At 35.0% G+C, this 22,826-nt stretch overlaps 1 protein-coding gene and 1 long non-coding RNA gene across 4 annotated transcripts; one reads left to right on the top strand and one right to left on the bottom strand.

The window, feature by feature from the left end:
- Positions 1-7,791: 7,791 nt before the first annotated feature.
- Positions 7,792-9,883, bottom strand: LOC110876113 (3-oxoacyl-[acyl-carrier-protein] synthase I, chloroplastic). Its single transcript, XM_022124293.2, has 7 exons — positions 9,411-9,883; positions 8,911-9,342; positions 8,644-8,817; positions 8,453-8,566; positions 8,279-8,380; positions 8,142-8,208; positions 7,792-8,053 (listed from the first exon to the last, which is right to left on the bottom strand). The coding sequence occupies exons 1-7, from the start codon at positions 9,858-9,860 to the stop codon at positions 7,986-7,988; spliced, it is 1,407 nt and encodes a 468-aa protein (XP_021979985.1). The 5' UTR covers positions 9,861-9,883; the 3' UTR covers positions 7,792-7,985.
- Positions 9,884-15,108: 5,225 nt separating this feature from the next.
- Positions 15,109-18,323, top strand: LOC110876120. 3 transcript variants are annotated; one of them, XR_002556643.2, is made up of 7 exons: positions 15,111-15,509; positions 15,672-15,755; positions 15,949-16,065; positions 16,171-16,628; positions 16,716-16,968; positions 17,063-17,149; positions 18,005-18,323. It is a non-coding gene; the product is annotated as an uncharacterized LOC110876120 (long non-coding RNA). The 3 variants fall into 3 exon arrangements; XR_002556644.2 differs by having other exon boundaries at positions 15,109-15,509; positions 15,949-16,060; positions 16,171-16,968; XR_002556642.2 differs by having other exon boundaries at positions 15,110-15,509; positions 16,171-16,968.
- The last annotated feature ends 4,503 nt before the right edge of the window (positions 18,324-22,826 follow it).

Below are 22,826 nucleotides of genomic sequence, written 5' to 3'. Positions count from 1 at the left end.
TGCAGCCTTAGGTGCGGAACCTTCCTTGCTCACCAAAATGTCGACATGATGCTGCTGCAGACTTGATACTCATTTAAACTGTTTTGAATATAAAGTTATATGTGTTTTCTTTTTTAGCGTTCAATCCGTGTGATACACGGGTAATAACCTAGTATATATATATATATATATAGGGGAAGGATGTATAGAAAACCCACTTTAATTTAGAAAACCCGGGAAACTCAAAGCTCCCGATGTTTTTTTTTCTTGAAAAACTTTACACATGTTATATACATGTTTTTAAGGGTTTTGGGCAAAAAAATCAAAAAAGCGCCGAGTAGATATTTTAAAAAAAAAATAAACAAGTTTTGGTGTAACACATGTTACATTCATCTGACATATTTGTAACATGTGTTACACCAAAACTTGTTTATTTTTTTTTTTAAATATCTACTCGGTGCTTTTTTGATTTTTTTTGCCCAAAACCCTTAAAAACATGTATTTAACATGTGTAAATTTTTTCAAGAAAAAAAAAAACATCGGGAGCTTTGAGTTTCCCGGGTTTTCTAAATTAAAGTGGGTTTTCTATAGATACTTACATTATATATATATATATATATATATATATATATATATATATATATATATATATATATAGGGGATCGCTAAAATGAAAACCATCTCTAGTTGTAAAAACCATGAGAACCACTTTATGGCCTTTAGATCAACTAGATGGATGGATGTGATTAAAAGTAGTTAATATTAATATTAAAAGTTTTTTGTCTTATTATGTCTTTAATATTATAATCCAAAAGGATATTTAAGTAAAATAACTCTATTTTATCTTTTTATATATATTAATTTTAAATTACCTTTTTTGTCCTATTCATTAATTACTTTTTATTACTTTTATTTTTTAAACATAATTTCTTTATTAAAAACATTTTTAAATTCAGATTTTTTTTAAAAGATTTTTATACTTTTTACAATTTAAGTTTTACGTTAAACTTTTTACGTTTTTTTTACGCGCCGTTTTTAACGCCGTTTTTTAACGCGCCGTTTTTTTGACGCGCCGTTTTTCAAGTGTAACGCGCCGTTTTAACGCTGTTTTTTAACGCCGTTTTTTAACGCGCCGTTTTTAACGTCGTTTTTTACGCGCCGTACTTTACGCGCCGTTTTTCAAGCGCCGTTTTTTACGCGCCGTTTTTTACGCGCCGTTTTTACGCGCCGTTTTTACCCACCGGTTTTTTAAGGCGTCGTTTTTCTCAATCGGCGTTTTTTTAACACGCCGTTTCTAACTCGCCGTTTTTAACGCGCCGTTTTTTAACGCCGTTTTTTAACGCGCCATTTTTTAACGCGCCGTTTTTAACGCGCCGTTTTTTTTAACACGCCGTTTTTTTAACGCGCCGTTTTTAACGCGCCGTCTTTTAACGCGCCGTTCTCAATCGGCGTTTTTTTAAACGCGCCGTTTTTAACGCATCGATTTTTTAACGCGCCGTTTTTTAACACGCCGTTTTTTAACGCCGTTTTTTACGCGCCGTTTTTCACGCGTCGTTTTTCACGCGCCGTTTTTCACGCGCCGTTTTTTCGCGCCGTTTTAACGCGCCGTTTTTTAAAGGCGTCGTTTTTCTCAATCGGCGTTTTTTTAACGCGCCGTTTTTTAACGCCGTTTTTTACGCGCCGTTTTTTTAAGTCGTCGTTTTTCTCAATCGGCGTTTTTTTAACGCGCGTTTTTTACACGTTTTTTACGCGCAGTTTTTCGAAGTTTTTTAACCCGCCGTTTTTTTCAAGCGTCGTTTTTTAAACGCGCCGTTTTTCCACGTTTTTTAACGCGCCAAATTTTTTTCACGCTTTTTACACGCCGTTTTAACGCGCCGTTTTCCGAAGTTTTTTAATGCGCCGTTTTTTTTGAAGTTTTTTAACGCGCCGTTTTTTACGCGTTTTTACGCGCCGTTTTTTCAAGCGTCGTTTTTTTTAAAACGCGCCGTTTCTACACGTTTTTTAATGCGTCGTTTTTTTACACGCCGTTTTAAACGCACCGTTTTTTTCACTTTTTTTAACGCGCTCTTTTTTACACTTTTTACGTTTTGCGTTAAAAATTTAAACTTTTTACGTTTACGTAAAACTTTTTACGTGTTACGTAAAACTTTTTACGTTTTACGAAAAACTTTTTACGTTTTACGTTTTACGTAAAACTTTTTACCCGTAAAACTTTTTACGTTTTACGTAAAACTTTTTACATTTTACGTTAAAAATTTAAACTTTTTACGTAAAAGTTTTTACGTTTTACGTTAAACTTTTCACGTTTTACGTAAAACTTTTTACGTTTTACGTAAAACTTTTTACGTTTTACGAAAAACTTACGAAAAAGTTTACGTAAAACTTACGAAAAAAATTTACGACAAAACTTACGAAAAAGTTTAAGTAAAACTTACGAAAAACTTTTTACGTTTTATGTAAAACTTACAAAAAAATTTACGTAACACTTTTTACGCTTCACGTTTTTACGTTTAACGATAAAAAGTTTACGGTTTACGTTAACAAGTTTACGGTTTAATTTTTTTTTTACAAAAACGTTTTTACGCAAAACCGAACGCAACAGAAAATCGCCGTTTTTTACGTTAAATTTTTTACGTTTTAACGCGCCATTTTTTTACGTTAAATTTTTTACGTTTTTACGCCCCGTTGTCGCGCGTCGTTTTACGTTTTACATAGAAGTTTACGGTTTACGTTTTACATTTAAAGTTTACGTTTTACGTTCTACAAGGTACATCATTTTTTTTTACGTTTTACGTTAAAAAGTTTTTACATAAAAGTTTTCGTTTTACGGTTTACGTTAAAAAGGTTAGATTTTACGTTTTACTTTAAAAAGTTTACGGTTTACGTTTTACGTTTTACGTTAAAATGTTTACGTTTTACGTTAAAAACATTTACGTTTTATGTTTTACGTTAAAAAGTTTACGTTTTATGATTTAAGTTTACGTTTTACATTAAAAAGTTTTTAGATAAAAGTTTACGTTTTACGTAAAATTTTTATAGTTTACGTTTTACGTAAAATTTTTATAGTTTTACGTTTTACGTTAAAATTTTACGTTTTACGTTTTAAGTTTACGTATAACGGATTTTTCGAAAATCGGGGCAGAGTTTCCTCTGTTTTTGGACAATCCCGACAACTAAGTGTCGATTTTTTTTTTAAATACAACAATAAACCAATCACAATTATCAATATACATAGTTTTCGTCAAAATGTCAAAACATAACAAATTTCTAATCAAATTCCAGAGAAGAGTATTTTAGATGTTAAACATTAACCAAATTCCAGGTTCTTGTAATAAAAATCGCTAAAACGCAGTGTTTTCGTCTACTAAAAAAACTTCACCTCTTGCCTCTCTATGAACCTTGCTGCTTGAGGTCATAAAGCTGAAAGGAAACTACAAACAAAAAAGAAAGAATAAGATTTTTGATTGTACAATATGTTACACATTCACACACACACACACACACATGCATATAATCAGGATCAAATAAGAAAAGTATTGCAAAGAACTATAAGAAGTAAGAACTAATTGAAGTAACTTAATACTATATTAATAGAGAAATAAAAAAAAGATTTAAACTTACATTCAATCTGACCCGTCGAACCACACCCGAACCGCGACTGACCAACTTTGACCGAGACCCGAAACCGAGCCGAAAACCCGACAAAATCTGAAGTGAACCCGAACCTAACCCGAACCAAAACTCAAACCACATCAGAATCTGAGCACGAAATCTAAGCCAAACTTGAACCAAACACACTCACCTCTACTGCAGTCGTCGCCGGTGCAGCTCCGGCGCTGGCCGGCTGCCGTCATCACCATCAACGTCATTGCTCAAACCCTCTCCACCACCACCAAACCCATGAGTCTTGATCTGAGGGGTTACCGGCTGCCGTCATCACCATCAACGTCATTGCTCACCCCCTCACTGCCGTCGACGTCAAAACCCACCACCACCACAACACCGCTCATCGCCGACTAGAAACCCACCACCACCACAACTCCGCCGCCGCCCATCGCCGACTTGAAACCCACCACCCCCACAAACCCACCAACACCTGAACTACCGCCGCCATCAAAGCCTCACCAAAAACTTTTACGGTAAACTTTTTACGTTTTACGTAAAAGTTTACGGTTGAACTTTTTTTCCACAAAAATTTTTTACACGAAAACTTGTTTACGCAAAGACGAACGCACCCATAAATCGCAAAGTCGGTAGGTGTCTCGGATATATTTTTATCGTCATCGACGAGGGAAAAGAATATAAAAAACCAACAACACCAAAAAAAACAAAAGTGTATCTCGAAAAAAAAGGGTTTGGCTCAGATTTTTTCCGATAAATTTAAAGGCTGCAAGGTGGGGTTGCGGGTTCAAAAACCTACCCTCCACCATCCTTGCCGTGCCATCGTCATAAAAAAATACGTTTTTTTTGCATCATCACTGCCAAGAACGATCGTCAATATCAAATGTCGGCGAAAAAAAGTTTCAGTCAGCACAACGGGGCACCCCCGGCACCAGCGGACACCACGAGGCACCACCGGGCACTATCGGCAACCGCTGTACAGACCCATCATGTGAACATAATCAAAACAAACAACTGTACAGGTACCACCGACATCGATCCAACAGAAACAATCAAAGAAAAACCCAACAAAAACATAATCAAAACAAAACAAGCTGTACATACCATAGCTCCAACAGAAACAACACAATAAGTCCGACCAGTAGCCACCACCCAAACAACCTAATAAGTCCGACCAGTAGCCACCACCCCTAAACAAACACCCTCAAAAATAACTAGAAAGCAAAAATTCATCAGATTCTTATTCATGACCACAAAGTTCATAAAAATCACTAGAAAAGCATAGTTCATCAAAAATGACTAGAAAAGCAAAATCACCAAAAAGTTTAACAGATTCTTGTTCGTGACCCATATATCAAACCCACATATCAAAAATCAACAGATCAAACCCACATATAAAAAATCAACAGATAAAATCCACCGAATATGCAACTTGCTCGAACAAAAGAATCTGATGAACTAGTAAATGGCAGTAGCAACAAAAAACCCAAAAGAAATACCATTCACAGACTTATCAAAATGCCTCCAGTAATATCTTCATTCAAATCTTTACCAACATCACCCCCACAAAAACCCTAATCCAAAAAAGATCAAGAACTCAAGAAAAGTAAAACCCACTTGAGATGTAGTGACCGCCGCCGGAAACACCCACCGCCCATCTACCCACCATCGCCGTCACAGGTGTGGGTGACCCACACCTCCGCCTTCATCCACCGTCACCGACACACCGCCGCAAAAAAAAAAAAACCATCGAGAGATGAAGATGGATCTGAGAGATTTGAGGGTGGTTGTGGGTTGCGGAAAAGGGTGGGCATGAGGGGACGTTTGGCATCACCGTCGCCGGAGAAACGAGGGGGCGCCGCCGTCACAGGAGATAGGGGTGTGGTTGTGGGTGACCGGTCGGAGGTCCGCCGTCACCAGTGATCAGAAACCCAGGGGTTTTCGTAACCTCTTTCTCGATCCTTTGAAACCACACTGGTTTCATATCTTGATTTTAAGAGAAAGGTGAGAGTCTTTTTTGTTGCAGGTGAAATAAAAAGAGAGAGAAATGGAATAGAAGTGAAGATGAAACTGACATATATAATGAAAGAGGAGAGAGAAAGAACTATAAATGAAGAGAGATAAGAGGATTTGACATTTTGGGTAAAAGACCAAAATAACCTTATTGTTGGCATAATCTAATTGGTTGAGAGTGGTTCTCGCGGTTCTTACAACTAGAGCTGGTTTTCATTTTAGCGGCTCCCTACATATATATATATATACACATATATATATATATACATATATATATATACATATCATTTTAGCGGCTCCCTACATATATATACACATATATATACATATATATATATACATATATATATATATATATATATATATATATATATATATATATATATATATATATATATATATATATATATATAGGGGAAGTATGTATAGAAAACCCACTTTAATTTATAAAACCCGGGAAACTCAAAGCTCCTGATGTTTTTTTTTTCTTGAAAAAATTTACACATGTCATATACATGTTTTTAAGGGTTTTGGGCAAAAAAAATCAAAAAAGCGCCAAGTAGATATTTTTTTAAAAAATAAACAAGTTTTGGTGTAACACATGTTACATTCATCTGACATATTTGTAACATGTGTTACACCAAAACTTGTTTATTTTTTTTAAAAATATCTACTCGACGCTTTATTGATTTTTTTTTTGCCCAAAACCCTTAAAAAACATGTATATAACATGTGTAAATTTTTTCAAGAAAAAAAAAACATCGGGACCTTTGAGTTTCCCGGGTTTTCTAAATTAAAGTGGGTTTTCTATAGATACTTACATTATATATATATAGGACAAAGATCCGTTAGGAACCATCCTTTATTGCGAGAACCGCGAGAACCAGTGTGAACACAAACAGTAATACCTAAAAAAATCTAAAAAACACCCAAAATTTTTTTTTTATTTTTTTACTATTTTTTATATAAAAATCGCTACTTTTAGTATCCAAAAAAAAAAAAATTTTTTTTTTAAATTTAAAAAAAAAAAAAATTTTTTTTTTTGGTAAATTGGATTTAAATAATCCCAACTCACTGTTATTGGCCAATAATAATCCCAACTCATTTAATCACCAATAATAATCCGAACTATTCACTTTTGTTTGTAAAATACTCACAGTTAAAAAAACACTAACTACGTTAAAAAATTGCTGATGTGGCTTGCCACGTCACCTGCCACATCAGCTGCCACGTCATCAAAATATGCCACATAGTCTGCCACATCAGCTGCCACGTCATCAAAATATGCCACGTGGCAAGCCACATCAGCAATTTTTTAATCTAGTTAGTGTTTTTTTAACTGGGAGTATTTTACAAACAAAAGTGAATAGTTCGGATTATAATTGGTTATTAAATGAGTTGGGATTATTATTGGCCAATAACAGTGTGTTGGGATTATTTAAATCCAATTTGCCTTTTTTTTTGGCTACTAAAAGTAGCGATTTAAACATAAAAAATAGTAAAAAAATAAAAAATAAATTTTTAGATTTTTTTTAATTTTTTTTTGATTTTTTTAGATTTTTTAGGTTTTTTGGGGGTTTAGTTTTTAGCATTTTAGCTTGGTGGGGGGGGGGGTGGGGGGGGGGTAGGTTTTTTTTAGGTTTTTTGAGGGTTTTAGTTTTTAGCATTTAGCTTGGGGGGGAGGGGGGGTTAGGTTTTTTTTTTTTTTGGGGGGGGGGGGTGGGGGGTTTAGGTTTTTGGGGGTGAGGGGTGGGGGTTAGGTTTTTTTTAGGTTTTTTTAGTTATTTTAGGTTGTGTTCACATTGGTTCTCGCGGTTCTCGCAATAAAGGTGGTTCTCGCATGAACCTTACCCTATATATATATATATATATATATATATATATATATATATATATATATATATATATATATATATATTAACAACTATAAAACTACTTAGGAGGCGATCTCAAGATTTTGAAATATGGCTCGAAACACGCCGAACTATAGCTCAAGCTCTCATAAATGAAAGGAGCCTAGCTAGGTTGTTCAAGCTTCGCCTCGGAGTGAAATAGTCCGAGCTGGTATCGACTTGTTTACACCCTAATAATACTTTTACATTGAGAAGTTCAGAAAAAATGGATCTAGAAACCTTAACCATTTTATTCCCTTACGTTAAAACAAGGTGATGTCTCCGACTAACCAGTTTATCTACAGCGCTACAAGTACTACTACATTTAGTGCCAGGCTCACACAAATCTATTCTTCTCTCTTGTTTGTTCAACTAACACTCGATTGAATACTATTACATTGTAACCTTTATTTTACAAACACAATTATATGTTTCCACCAATAAATAGTCGTTTTTACAACAATATTCTCTGTGATACCATTAAGGTTTAAATGCAGAGAATGCCACAACGGAGTTGTGTCCTCCAAAACCAAATGAATTTGAAATCGCTGCATACCAAAAGAAAAAAAAATGAATAAGTGTGTTAAATATATATTATGGCATTTAAACATAGAGATGAAATATAAACAAACCCACCAACGTTTATTTCATGCTTTTGCTTATGATTTGCAACAGTGTCGAATTCAACTTCGGGATCATGATTCTACAGTATCCATGACAGCATGGAAATAAGAGGATGAAGGAGAAACAATTGGAATGCAGATATTACTTACGAATTGATTAATAGTTGGGTGTAACCATCCTGTTTGAATTGCTTTAATTGTAGCAATGGCTTCCATGCCTCCGGAAGCCGCAATTGAGTGTCCGATTATTGACTGGAACTTACAAGGCAAATATAGTCAGTATGGAGTTCATAGTGTGGACAAAACATGTAGGGTGTTCTTCACCTTTGTAGCATTCATTTTGATTCCTGGGCTATTCTTGAATACATTCTTTAGAGCGGTTATCTCAGCAAGATCCCCAGCCACCGTAGAAGTTGCATGTGCATTGATGTAATTTACCTACCAACAAGATATCAAGAAATTCTGTCTAGCTCAATAAGTCAATATGATTATTGCTAAAAACAAAAGTTAAGTACCTCCTCTACTGAGACGCCAGCGTTCAATAGGCTGCTTTGAATACAAGTTGTAATCCCAAAAGCGTCGGGTCGTGGATTAGTTATATGATATGCATCGCAATTTATGGCACCTCCCAAGTATTCAGCAATTATTGGTGCATCCCTTTTCATTGCATGTTCTAAACTCTCCATCACCTGCAAACACACCAAAATAACTATCAAAACATGATTAGAAAACTACAAATTTTATGCTATACATCGTCTGATCTACATGGGTGTGGAAGTTACCAATACGCCAGCCCCTTCACCCAAAACGAAGCCATCTCTACCTTGGTCCCATGGTCTGGAAGCAGTTTGCGGATCATCATTTCTCTGAGACAGTGCGTTACAGGCAACAATGCCTGCTAATGAGATCGGATTAAAACAAGCATCTACGCCTCCAGCAATCATCAAATCAGCCACCCCTTCACGGATATGATTCGCAGCAGCATCGAAGCAATAATTGGATGTAGCGCAAGCAGTAGAAATGGAGTAAGCTGGTCCCATAAACCCAAGATCTATAGCAAGAAAGGCAGGGCCCGTATTTGGTAGAATATATGGTGTGAAAAATGGTGTGATTTGTTTATAACCTCTTTTGATTAGAGTCACCACACCATCATAATGTGATGTTACACCTCCCATTCCTGTTCCCACAAGCACACCCGCACGTTCTTTATCGATCTGCACAAAATCATAAAGATATCTTAGACATGTTTCTGGACACATGAAACTAGGAGTGAGTGGCACACCATGGAGAGTTCATCACCACCAAGAGCAGCATCTTCAAGTGCTTTTTTTCCTGCAACAATGCAATACCGTTGACAATCATCCAATCTTCGGTCAAGTTTGGGATTGATATATCCACTTGATTCAAACCCACGAATCTGACCACCAAATTGTGTTGGAAAATCAGAAACATCGAATCGATCTATTGGCCCAATTCCGCTCTCTCCTGCCAAGAGTTTTTGGTAGAAGATATCAACGTCATTTCCAAACACAGAGACGACTCCCATACCCGTAATAACAACCCGCCTTTTTGGATCTTTCTCACGTTTAGGGGCTGTGGCAGAAATCTGCGGAAGGCGTACGGTGGTGGTCCCTGAGGGTAGTTTTACAGTTAGGGGCGACAAGTTTTCGTGTTGTGGGTTAAGTGTAGACGCCAATAGAGATGTGTACATAAGATGAGCTTCAGTTCCCATGTCTGTCCTTAGTGGTATGAACAGGCTTCACTTGTGGTTATATATATGTATCTTTATATAAGAAACAAGACAACTTGTGTTAAATCAAATAATTTGTTTCTAACGTATTTATATCATACCTAATTTTTGTCTATTTTTCTTAAAGTTAGGCCGCCTAGCAGCTCCTTTAAGTCTGAACCGAAGATTCAATATCATCTTTGAAGTGTTTAAACTCTAAACAATTACATGCTAGCCTGAGTCTAAAACCGTGTGGTGGCGCCACCTCTAACCTCTTCATACTCATATTCAAAGGTTTTGTCTGACTAGACACTTATTAATGTTAGCCCAAGCATTTAATGGAGAAAATAACCATAGCTCAAATAAATATTTGTCTCTTAAACAATGAATTAAAAACCAGTATTTATCGGTGCAAGTTAAGGGTAGGAGTATGAATAATGTAACGCTTTGTAAATAATATAAGTACAAAGAAAGTATAATATATTAAAAACCAAAACTTCAATAAAAAACCAGTGGCAAAAATATTACAATGTTAGGAAAAAGAGTACATGTATTTTATTCCCCTAATGAGTATTAATTAAGCACCTTACTCGTGCATCTTAAGCATATGAACAAAATTTATATGTGTTTAAGATAGGAAGTATCTTGGTACATGAACTCGTTTGGTTAAAATTATATTGTATACAATTTTAGTATTATTTGTTATAGAAAATATGTTAAATTGTGAGTGATGTTTTAGTAAGAGTTGCTACTTTAGTTAGGACTAATGAAACACATTATTAAGAAAGCCTAATTGACAAATCTAGTGAATGAAACTAGTGAGGTTGATACATTCTTGTGTCTTGAGTCTCTGAAGTTGGCCTCCAAGCTCTGATACCACTTGTGAGTTCAGGATCGGATCGTAATCGATCACAAGTTCTGCGTATGACTTCGTTTTTACTTACGGAATCTGTAAAACAAAGCGTAATCGAGACACAAAACGTAAATAACAACGTTTTATTATGAGTCAACGACAACCGGACAGAGTTTCGACTCAAACTAACACTATGGTCTGGAGATCGGATCGGAATGCTCTTGTGCGGCCTCTGAGGTTGTCTTCATGGTGTGATCAGCTTACTTTTGAACGAATGAAGTGCATGGATATATATATATATATATATATATATATATATATATATATATATATATATATATATATATATATATATATATATATATATATATATAGGTAGAGGATCCTGTACAAAGTAGGACTTTTGTAAGAAATGTGAGAAATAATTTGGGAGTGACAAGTGTCCTTTATCCTAATTAATTCAAAAGGGTATATTAGTAATTTGACTTTCTTATCATTTAATTGATTTCAATGATAACTGCCAAAAAAAAAAACATGCTATGAGTTTTTATAGGGATGAATCGAATTTTGAATTAGGAGAAATTTTAGGAAACATTATACATCTGATTCTTTTATCTTCTTCATCATCTTTTAATCGCAACATCTTTTAATCATATATTGTTCATGACGTGGTGTTTTAAACATCTGGATACGGTGTTTTAAACATCTGGAGACATTGACTATGATTCAAGTCATGGTGTTTTATCAGGAGACATTGTTCATGGCGTGGTGTTTTAAACATCTGGAGACATTGTTCATGGCGTGGTGTTTTAAACATCTGGAGACATTGACTATGATTCAAGTCATGGTGTTTTATCTGACTCGAATTCCAGATAAAACACCATGACTTGAATCGTCTGTTTGTTTGATGATTTACAATGTTTTTTGGATTCCAGATAAAACACCATGACTTGAATCATAGTCATGGTGTTTTAAAATCTGGGAATATTTTGTATTTGATAAAACACCATGACTTGAATCATAGATGTTCTGGGAATGTTTTGTATTGATAAAATACTATGCCTTGAATCATAGATGTTTAAAACACCACACCATGAACAATGTTTCCAGATAAAACACCATGACTTGAATCATAGATGTTTAAAACACCACGCCATGAACAATGTCTCCAGATAAAACACCATGACTTGAATCATAGTCATGGTGTTTACGATTTTTATACAATGTCTCCAGATAAAACACCATGACTTGAATCATAGATGTTTAAAACACCACGCCATGAACAATGTCTCCAGATAAAACACCATGACTTGAATCATAGTCAATTTATCCAGTTGTTTTAAAACACCATGCCATGAATCTGATTACAGTTCTCGTTATGATAATGTATGACGAATATCCAACCAAAGACCTCCTACAATTAAGGTGAATCATTAATTCCTATATTTAAGGAAAAAGGAGTGAATGTAGGAGTTTTTTGGTCGTGTATGATATGGTTACCATATTTCAAACATTGAAAATGACACTATTGCCCTTTAATTTTACATAAGGTCCCTCTAATTAAAACACAATTTACATTTTTATACCCTATTGATCTCAACTATTAGATCAAATATCCAATGCTTTAAAACACTTCTTACCCTTCTTACATTTTAGACACTTTTTACCATATCCCTACCATATATATATATATATATATATGTGTGTGTGTGTGTGTGTGTGACAACCCTCATAAATCCAGGTATCCGTGTAATTAATTAATATTGATTTATGCTTAATGACTGTGCTTAATTACAACTGATGACTTAAACTACTTTCTGATTTCTGTATCATACATACATGTGCATCACATTTCATACTGTCACACCATTTATCACATACAAACTCTAGTGACATAAACGATGCACAAAGCACAGTTAGCGGATAACTCAGAAACACGCTGACAATGTCAGTACATAGACAGACAGTATTTTAAGACCCCGTAAGAGCCAGAGACAAGGTACTACACTAGTATGGTGTGTAGGGAAGTAAGGACCATAAAACTGCGTCACTAGGTGATAGCTTAAGTGCCGGTAAGTGCCTAAAACCCACTTAAAGTGCAGAATTCCGCATATTTCAGCAAAATTCAACATTTTAATAAACTAGTAACATGCAAAAATACGGCAAAATGGTCCTGTATGCTTTCCTAAGTGTCGGGAATTGAAAGTGTCACAAAAGGGTACTTAAAGATTACTAAACGGAATAACTTGACACTTTAACGAACCAGTATCTAACCGAACAACCAGACATTATCCGGAACACCAAAATATTACTAGAAGCATTGTTTTATTACTTTTGAGTTAGGTATGATCCTCGAACACCCTAACACACTATATAATGCATCCTACACAAAAACAATAGATTTTTACACTTAACCTCCAACTATTTACCTACATTATCATTCAAAGTTACAATTACCCCCCCCTCATGATTTACGGCCACTAGGTGTGACCCCACCAAGATCACCAGAATCTTCCATAATCTTGCTAGATTTTTCTTGGATTGATCAAGATTATATGTGCACTTAGGGAACATTAAACCCATTGGACAAAACCCAAAATTTGGATTATAAATTAACATGAAGAACCATTAGCATCACCACTTCTCAACTTCATCTCTCTTCCTCCCTCCCTTAAAGCTCTCGGCCGAAACTCCTCCCCCACCATCCCCATTTTTCAATCATCATCCAACCATTCCAAGTGCTTTCCAACGTGTAAGAAGGTTACTAAAGAAGCTTGGAACTCTTGGATCTTGAAGGACCACTCACACAAGCTTTTATCCACTCCATTTTCATCTTGTTTTCTTCCCTAGCTTAGAGCTAGTAGTAAGACTCTCATAACCCTTGTTTACTTCTATTTTTGATTGGTTAAAAGATGTATTATGATGAAAATCACAAGATCACTAAAAGACATAAACTTGAATCTTGAACATAAAGCTTACATATGATGATATATGGATGAAATGATGTTGTCTAGTGTATGCTTAATACTTGCTTGTTGTTTACTTGAACATATGATGTTGATCATCACATAGAGCTTGCTAGATGGTGATTAAACACATGATCTAGCAAGTGGGAGGATGATTATGTGACAACATAAGATAATCCTCTTCTAGTGTAGACATGAACTTGAAAATAAAATGATTTCTTGAAAAATAATAATCAAGTGAGTTGTTAAAATTATAGATTTAAGACTTATGAAGTGTTTTCCTAAAAGAACCAAGTCCAAAAGATGATTTCTAGAAGATCTTGGTTTTTACTTAAACTTACACTATTTTTGGTGATAAAATAAGTGTAGAGACACTGGAGAAACAAGGAGACTTAATAAAGAAACAATTTTGTAAAATATGTTTACAAGTTGTAAACACCTAAAATTTTCAAGAATGAAGTTTATTAAGAAAATAAACACACTTTAAAGGATAACTAAACCTACTAAACACTTTACCAAGTTACTACAAGTTTTTGTGAAAAGATCAAGTTCATGTTGTATTGTAAATTGAATAGTTTTTTGCACTTGGTGAGTGTAATTTATTTAGGGATTGTGATGATTTTTGAAAAGAAAATGATATGCTTAATAGCATGGACACCTCCATTTTAGGGGAAACTATGGCAAAATTTTCAAAAAATACAAACACTTAGAAAATAATTTCTAAATAAGTATTTACAAGTATGTTTTAAACTATGTTTTTCAATATAAACCTTGCCATAAGTTTTGTTACAAAAGTACAAGTATTGGAGGTTGGTTTTTGTAAATAAAAATGGATAAAATATATATTTAGAATATATATTTTATATTAAAGACACTTGTGTGAATATTTGTATATTTTGTGGACTAGTTATATTATTTTAGGGTAAGATAATATAACTTAACAAAACACCAAGAATTTACAAATCCAAAATAATACCAAGAATATCACGGAATAAATATAGAAGTTACACACTTGATATTGTGTAACCGAACGATAAAACGTAACTTACAAAATATTCCGGAAAAATACCATTACAAATATATTTTTGGTAAATATTATTTTGGATACAAGAAGTGAAAATATGATTTTTGTATATATTACCAAGTTATGTCATATTTTCAACAAGAAGAAAATATATTATTTTTGGGAGATAAAAATATATTTTCCTAGTATATTTAGAAAATATATGATTTTTGGGAAAATATATATTTTCTTGGAATACATTATTTTTGACAAATAAGGTTATATATATATCTATTACTATATATAATGTATATAAGAGAGAGAAAGTTGGATGTTGAAAATTTAAGAGTTGTATAACTTTTAGTGCATATGTTACAACCATTGATGTAGCAATTGATTTGTAGTACTGATTTGAGTGAGATTGCCCAAAATGTACAATTAGTCTCTATCTGGTTCTAAAGAAGAATTCAGCAATACAACAAAGAAAACATCGGTTGAGCTTTCACTGATTTGGGTGAGATTGCCCAAAATGTACTATTAGTCTTTCTCTGGTTCTAAAGAAGAGTTCAACCATACACCAAAGTAAACATCGCGCTTTGAGAATTCAAATTTTGAATTTCACCTGTCCATTTCCCCAAATGTTTTGCTTTTGAATTCCATCGAGCAAAGCAATCCATTGACTTTCTCATACCTCACTCTTCACAGTTCACGCCAACTCAACTCATCTGGTTTTCTCTCTACACACAAACTCATCTGGTTCTCTCTATTAGAGGATGATTAGAAGCATGAAGCTTCAAATCTGATATTAGATCGATCAAGCAAATTATCCGGTAAGAAAGCTAAAACCTAATCGTGTTTCATTTATCTTGTTCTCTTGAAAACTTCATGTGATTTCCTCTTTTTCTCATAATTAGAGCGTTTGGGAAGCATCTTCATACCAACACCCCTTCCCCTGCTCTCTTCTTTTTAACCATTTTATCTTCTTCTTTCAGAGGCACTCACGGAGGTGTAGACTTCACGGTCTTAGAGGTGAGTTCTCGGCACTCACCGGAGGTGTAGATTTCACATTCACATAGGTGAGTTCTCTTTTCCTTACCTTCTTTGCATTCAATCTCTATTTTGTGAATTTTGGGATTAGGTTTTTTTAAACCATAAAGATGAACATGGATTTATATCCTGAATTTGAGGTTTCTTACAAGGGCACACAGAGAACCCACTAGAAGTCAGTTTGATTTTCATCCCATTTGACTTATTTCTTTGTATTTTTAGGTAAGGGGTTAGATTCTGAAACTGGAAGTACTGTTGGTGGAGGAAACATGGTTGGAAGTTTTTTCTTTATATAGTTATACCCCATATGGCCAGCTAAAAGCTATCATCATTGGTCAGGTGTTTACTTGAATTTGTTTAAAATTAGATCTGTACATTTAGTTTTGTTTGCATAAATATTTGGACGATGAAGTACACGGGCTGAAGCGAGCTGGTTTTTTATAGGAAGGGGTGACTCCAGTTCAGATGTGAGTTCAGAGCATAGTGAGAATGCCGCTGAAGATATTTTGATATTCTTTTACCAGTTGGATTTGGCAACGCCAGTACAGGTTTTTACATGCTTTTTTCATTGTATATGGGGCAGGATTTGGTTTGAAACTTGTCGAATCTTGTGGTGGAGGTGTAAGGTGTTAAAGGAGTTGTAGGGCTTTCTTGATGTCCTAAGGGCGGCGATTAGCGGTGGTTTTAAGCTCGAGTAACAGCAGCGACCAAAAATGCTTAGATCGGCCGCTACATGTGATTAAGGTTCAGGTGGCGGCGTTGGAAAGTATATGCCGTATACTAAGGCAATGGAGATAAAACCGTTTTCTGGCTAAGACCTTGACCGATAGGCACAACATGGGTCATTACCAACCAGATCTGCGATGGTGTCGGGTGTGTGTGCTTATTTACGGCTAGCTCACGTAAGATTCAGCTATTTTATATGTCATTCCAACGAGATTATTTGTGAAAACTGTTGATTTGTCTCTACTTGTATGATTTTTGGCAAGTTTGGAGGCAGAGTTGATAGTTGAAAGTTGTTACCAAATTGTGTTATCAGCTGCAATATTACTGAATGCTTTTCAGTGGTGAGTAGTGGCGGTTTAGGGTTCTTACAGGAGTAAATTAGTGGCTTTAGATTAGGAAGACTGAGGCTTGGTTGTGGTTACGGAGCTCTAACGATTCAAGATGAAGCTGCAATGGCTTTGGCAGCTGCAGCAAACATCAGATCGAAACTGCAGGTTCACGGCTTACTCAATCATGGTAAATTCTGACCAATTTAGTCCCTTCTGATACATGTGATTTCTTTGATTTATTTTTAATTTCTTTGTTTACTAACTTATTAACATTATTTCAGATTAGTTTGGAGGGTTGCATTTACCATAAATCAGTATTGGAGTGAATTATACGGGATAACAAAATGATGGCTGTCCATCTACCCGAGGTATAAACATTATCGTTTTAGATCAACTTATTAGAAGTTACACTTGTTTGGTGGAAGGTCTAAACAAACTCACAAGAGTAGATGGTAACTAAAGTTGATTTGGTTATATGAAAGAAACTTGTGAGGTTCATACTTGATGAAAAAAAAAATCTTGGGCGGAAGTCTGTGTCTGGGTGATAGTATTAACAATACTACTTTAGTAGTATTATTGCCCGTGTTAATCGATCAATGCACAACTTTGGATGATCCAGCTTATCATATCAGAAGGTTAAATAGGAAGGAACCATGATAACTTCAAGTTCAGCCTAGCATTATTACACTATTACTGGTTTTTTAGGAGGTTTGTTAAGATTTTTTTTTCTATTCAACTTCTAATATTTCAACATGATGGTACAAATAAATTGGTTCTATATGGTGTTCTGAGATTTGTTATCGAGAATGGTGCAAAATGATATGAAGATTTAGCCTTTTGTTTTACTAATCTGCGTGTTGATAAGTAGGAGATGATGTTATACAGTTATTTAATCATCTACAATCTTGAGCGTACAAGTTGCCTCGATTTTTAAACAAAATGGCTCAGCTTGACTAGAATTCTTTTTCGAGTTAACGTGAGCTCGGGCTCGACTTTAACTCAAGGCAGCTCGGCTTGGCACATCACAGATCCATTTTATATCAAAAATAAAAATAATAAAACAAAGCTTAAAAAACTAGGCTAAACTTGTGCTTCTATATATAAGTGGTTCTTTTTACATGGTTGTAGGAAAACACTTGCTGGCAACTTGCATTATAGCCGGATTCAGTAATGAAACTAGAATGCCAAAACTGTTAATATATGTTTTTTGTCGTTCCATGTAGGAAACAGATGGGAAAAAATCAGGCACGACACCTCCCAGCTACGGTTCTAGCGTCGCGGTTCTAGCTACTAGACAGCTTTCTGCATTGCATTGTAGCTTCTTTTGTGGCTCAAAAGTATCTAAAAACTGCACATATTTTGTTTGTGTTATAATGCACTTATCCTGTCCACTAATGAAATTTAGAAGTTTGTCTGAATTAGAACTTCACTTATTTGAAATAGTGTGGAAGTTTATCTGAATTAGAACTTCACTTATTTGAAATAGAGGAACTGAGATGGTGTATACTCTAATACAATATAAATGTGTATTTTGATTTTTGAGATCCGGGATAGTAATTGGAGTATTCATTTATTGCCTTTGTAATGGTGTATACTGTTATTCTCAAAGGATCAATTTTGGGAATAGTTAGAAAATATTAACATTTTTCTTTTGACTTGCCAGTACCGCAACGAACCAATTAGATAGTGACCTAATTTCCGCAATGCAGAGCGAGGAATCCCACTATAATATTATAAGTGTTAGTACCTTTTTATATATTAGTTGTAGGTACCTTATGTTTAAGTTTCAAATTTAATTTTGATAAAAATCAGTCTGTCGTCGAAAAGTGCGAATGAACCCTATTAGAGGATTGATAAACTAACAAAAACGAGTATTGCATTATAAATTGTCGCCCCCGCCGCATCGCGCGGGTTTTCTACTAGTATATATATATATATATATATATATAGGTAGAGGATCCTGTAAAAAGTGCTCAAAGTGTGAGAAGTGTGAGAAGTGTATTATAACACTATATATATAGTATTATAACACCATACAAACACCGTATAACAATATGTAACACCATATAATACCATATAACACTATGTAACACTATATATCATTATATAACAAATATAACACTACAGGTTGTCTGATAGCATGTCTATGATAGATGTATAGTGTTATATTTGTTATATAATGATATATAGTGTTACATAGTGTTATATGGTATTATATGGTGTTACATATTGTTATACGCTGTTTATATGGTGTTATATAGTATTATATATAGTGTTATAATACACTTCTTACACTTCTCACACTTTAGGCCCTTTTTACACTATCCTTACCCTATATATAAGTGTTATTTTCTAGAAAAATTTCTAAGTGTTATTTTCTAGAAAAATTTCGCCAAAGTTTCCTCTGTAACTGGAGGTGGCCAGGCTTACTAGCGTATCATTTTCTTTTCAAAATTCAATCAACAACTTTTCCATCATCAACAGACAATATTCTAACATTAAACTAGTCAAAAGAGGTATAAATCGCAAACACATGAACTTGTGAGTTGTATAAAAATACGTAGTAATCTTCCAATATTTTTAGTAGATCTTTTTACCTTTATAAATAAAATCGGTTTCTTGAAAACTTTATTTTTGAAGAAGATGTAACTTTACAACTTCTTAGTCAAGAATTACAAAAATATTTCTTTGTTAAAACCTTTTGTCACACAAGTGTTTACACACTTGTTTGTTCACAAAAATTGTGACAACCCGAACTCTAGAGGTTAGTGTCATTTAAATCCTGTGATCCAAACCTTCCGCTATTTATTCCTTCTTATGCTAAACGTGTTAGGATTAATATAAAATCTTATTAACAGTAGAATAATACTTATGACACTCAGGCCGATCACAACGACTACTTGGTCTAACAAGCACATAAGTGAAAGGGGGGCCGGGTATTAGTGGTTACAAATGGGCCGAAGGCCACTGAAATGTATGGGCCGGCTAGTTGTTAAGTTTGGGCCATGGACTACTAAATATATTATGGTCGTAACATCTAAGGTTTGGCACAAGAACCCTAAAGGCTATCAAAAAAAAACTGATCAAACCCTACCCCTTTTCATATTTGCGTGCGGCAGTGGACCCTCTCTTCGAAGCAGCCTTCTACTTGAATCAGAATTTGTGGTTAGTGATTTGTATTATATCAAATAGTTAATTGTTGATATTGTTGATATGTATCCATACTTGTGTGCATGATTAACATGTAGTGACTATGTATACCCTATGATGACTATGCTTGCTAGAATGATGATGTGTAATCTGATAGATGTGCATGTGTAGGGTGGAAACTTGGGTTAGAGCATTATTGCAAATTAGTTTCGAGGTTCTGTGATGATAGCCGATTATTATAATAAATTATTTGTATACATGGGGTGAATAATTGATAGGTTAAATCATATTCTAACAACCTGTTTGTATAATGCTCTTGATTATTCGAAGTCATCAGCCTAGCTAGTGAGTCTTGATTATTCGAAGTCATCAGCCTAGCTAGTGAGTCTTGATTATTCGAAGTATGATGCATGTGATTACTTGTAGGTGATGAATAAATGGAGTAGGGTACATGCTGGTATAAATTATAAATGATGAAAACTAGGTTTATCAGTATAATGATTTGCATGATTCATCTAGTCACCTAGGATGGCTTGCATGTGAATTGACAGAATAATTAATGTGTCTTGGGGCTGCTTACATGTGCTGACTATTGTACACTATATACACACATGTCATCCATTACATAGGTTATAAAAGATTAATGTGGTGCTATGTGTGAGTTGTGCTGCATATATTTTATATATATAAGAATTGCATGATGTAATATTTTAAGGAAACCACTGTATGTATTACTAATAAATGACATGATGTTAATAGTTCATATATAGTTTATAAATGACATGTTCACTAATAATGATTGTTAATCTAGGAAACATATGTGTTATCACTATTGATACTTCATGTTATATGCGACAATGTGATACTTGCTTGCAATATGGGTTGAATACACAACTATATGATAACCGATTGGTAAAGAGATGGGTAGGCTTTGTACTGTGTGTTGCTCACATGCAATTTGATGTCGGTCATGTATGTATGACACAGGTAGTCTAGATAACAAAACTGAATAATACGGAAATAAGGGAGTAGTAAAGATGGTTGTTAATTATAAAGGTTAGGAGAATGCATGATAATAGGTCTGCCATGGACTCAAATTGGGCTGGACAAGTAGTGAAACATGGATTGGGGATCTGTTTCGGAACCGAAGCAGGCCCAACGAACAGGCCACACCCCTCCTGAGGAATTCTGGGTCGCAGTTCAAGGAACCAAGCAACTGGTTCGGTTGTGGCAGGGTCTAAACTGTTGTGACATTCTGGTTGGGCCTAAGCCCAGACCGGGTTAAGTAGGCTGCATGTTATTTGTAGTACGTACTAATATTGATATGTCAATAATTATTGGGCTCAGGATAGGCAGTTTAACATGATTGGACCGAGTAGCACATAGCATACATATACATACAGATTGTTAGTGATTCATGTGTTCGATAAACACCTAAATAAGTTATGTGCAATATACGACTTCTAGTAGCTATGTGTTATAGAATTGTGAATGCTCATAAAGGTGGTGTGTGAAATGTGTAAATACATATGTGGTGCAACGTGGGTATAGAACTGATGGCTGTCGGTAAATTTTGATAGGACGTGTTTGATCGACTGTTAATCAAGTAATTAATCTAACCGAGCAAAACCAAGGTGAGTTCACTACATTCGAGCATGCGTCCCAGTGGTTGGGGACAGTCAGTGGGTATCCCATGGAGGGATAAGTCTTTTGGGTAAAAACGGGTATATTGGTTAATATTCTCACCTATCATTCTTGTAAGTCCCTTATTTTGTTACCTAGAGGGTAACGGGTATTAGTTGGTAGCGCTACTTAGGTTTGGCACCCTCATACCGCTCCTAGATAGGACGGATGTGAACTAATGACCCAGTCGTGGCCCAGTACTAGATAGGAGTACGTGGGAAGGGCAGTCATGTAATTCAGGAGCCGTCTTGTTCGGAATTGAGATATTGACAATATTACCTGCATTGGTTATTGAACTGTTTTACATACAACTGGTAACAAACGCTTTCTAAAACTGTGAACTCGCCAGCTTTGTCTGATACACTTGTTACATGCTCGCAGGTCGTTAGGTACTTGGAAACAGGAACTTGTTGGCTGGAGGGCGAGAGTGGTCATGGTTGCATTGATGGATTTATTTATCAAACATTTATTTATTATGGTTGCTTGGAAAGTATTTATATTGTGATACATTAACGCTTCCGCTGAACTTGATGGTTTTCAAATTATTTACGTTTGGATCTTATTACTATTAAATGATGAAACTATATTTTAAACTTATGGATTCAATGTAATTGGTGGCTCATTACTAGGGGTCACACGCCTAACAGGGATACTCCCTAAGTGGTAATTTGAGGGTGTGACAGTTTGGTATCAGAGCCACTGGTTATAGTGAACTTGGTTTTAAAATGTTTTACAAAACCAGACTATAACTGAACTGATCCGACACTGACCATGACACTCAGCTCCAGGTAGCAAGGTTCGTCTCTTGTTTACTATTGCATATCATATTTAATACATACTCATGATTAGTATCACACTCAAACGCACACCTGATATTACAATACGAATTTCTATGTTATCGGTCTATGCTACGTGTTTTAAGAGTAGGACTCTTCTTGAACTTACATGCTCTATGTTGTGATGTCATTGATCATGCTGCTTGAATTTGGGGAAACCTTTTAACACGAGTTGGGAGGAACTGAGATAAACATGCAACCTGGGTTATTATTATGGGTGCACACATAACAACAACGTGGGGTGCATGTGAGTCCCAGTAAATCTCGACTAGTGTGAAAAAGGAATTCCGCGTTGTTAGTCAATCTTGTATTAGAACCTCGAAAACTGTGAATACCATAGCAATACTTGGCATCTACTTGAACTTGTATGTTAAAT

This window comes from Helianthus annuus, chromosome 1 (genome assembly GCF_002127325.2).
Source record: "Helianthus annuus cultivar XRQ/B chromosome 1, HanXRQr2.0-SUNRISE, whole genome shotgun sequence".
Lineage (NCBI taxonomy): Eukaryota > Viridiplantae > Streptophyta > Magnoliopsida > Asterales > Asteraceae > Helianthus > Helianthus annuus.
Note: the sequence above shows the minus strand (reverse complement) of the source record. Positions and strands in the feature narration are given on the sequence as shown.

Bases quoted from the DNA above. Each gene is read 5' to 3' on its own strand.
- LOC110876113 (XM_022124293.2), bottom strand. From the start codon at position 9,860: ATGGGAACTGAAGCTCATCTTATGTACACATCTCTATTGGCGTCTACA. The intron at 9,343-9,410 runs GTGTGCCACTCA...GATTTTGTGCAG, and splicing joins GTGGTGATGAACTCTCCATG to ATCGATAAAGAACGTGCGGG. The intron at 8,381-8,452 runs GTGAAGAACACC...TGTAAGTTCCAG, and splicing joins TCAAAATGAATGCTACAAAG to TCAATAATCGGACACTCAAT.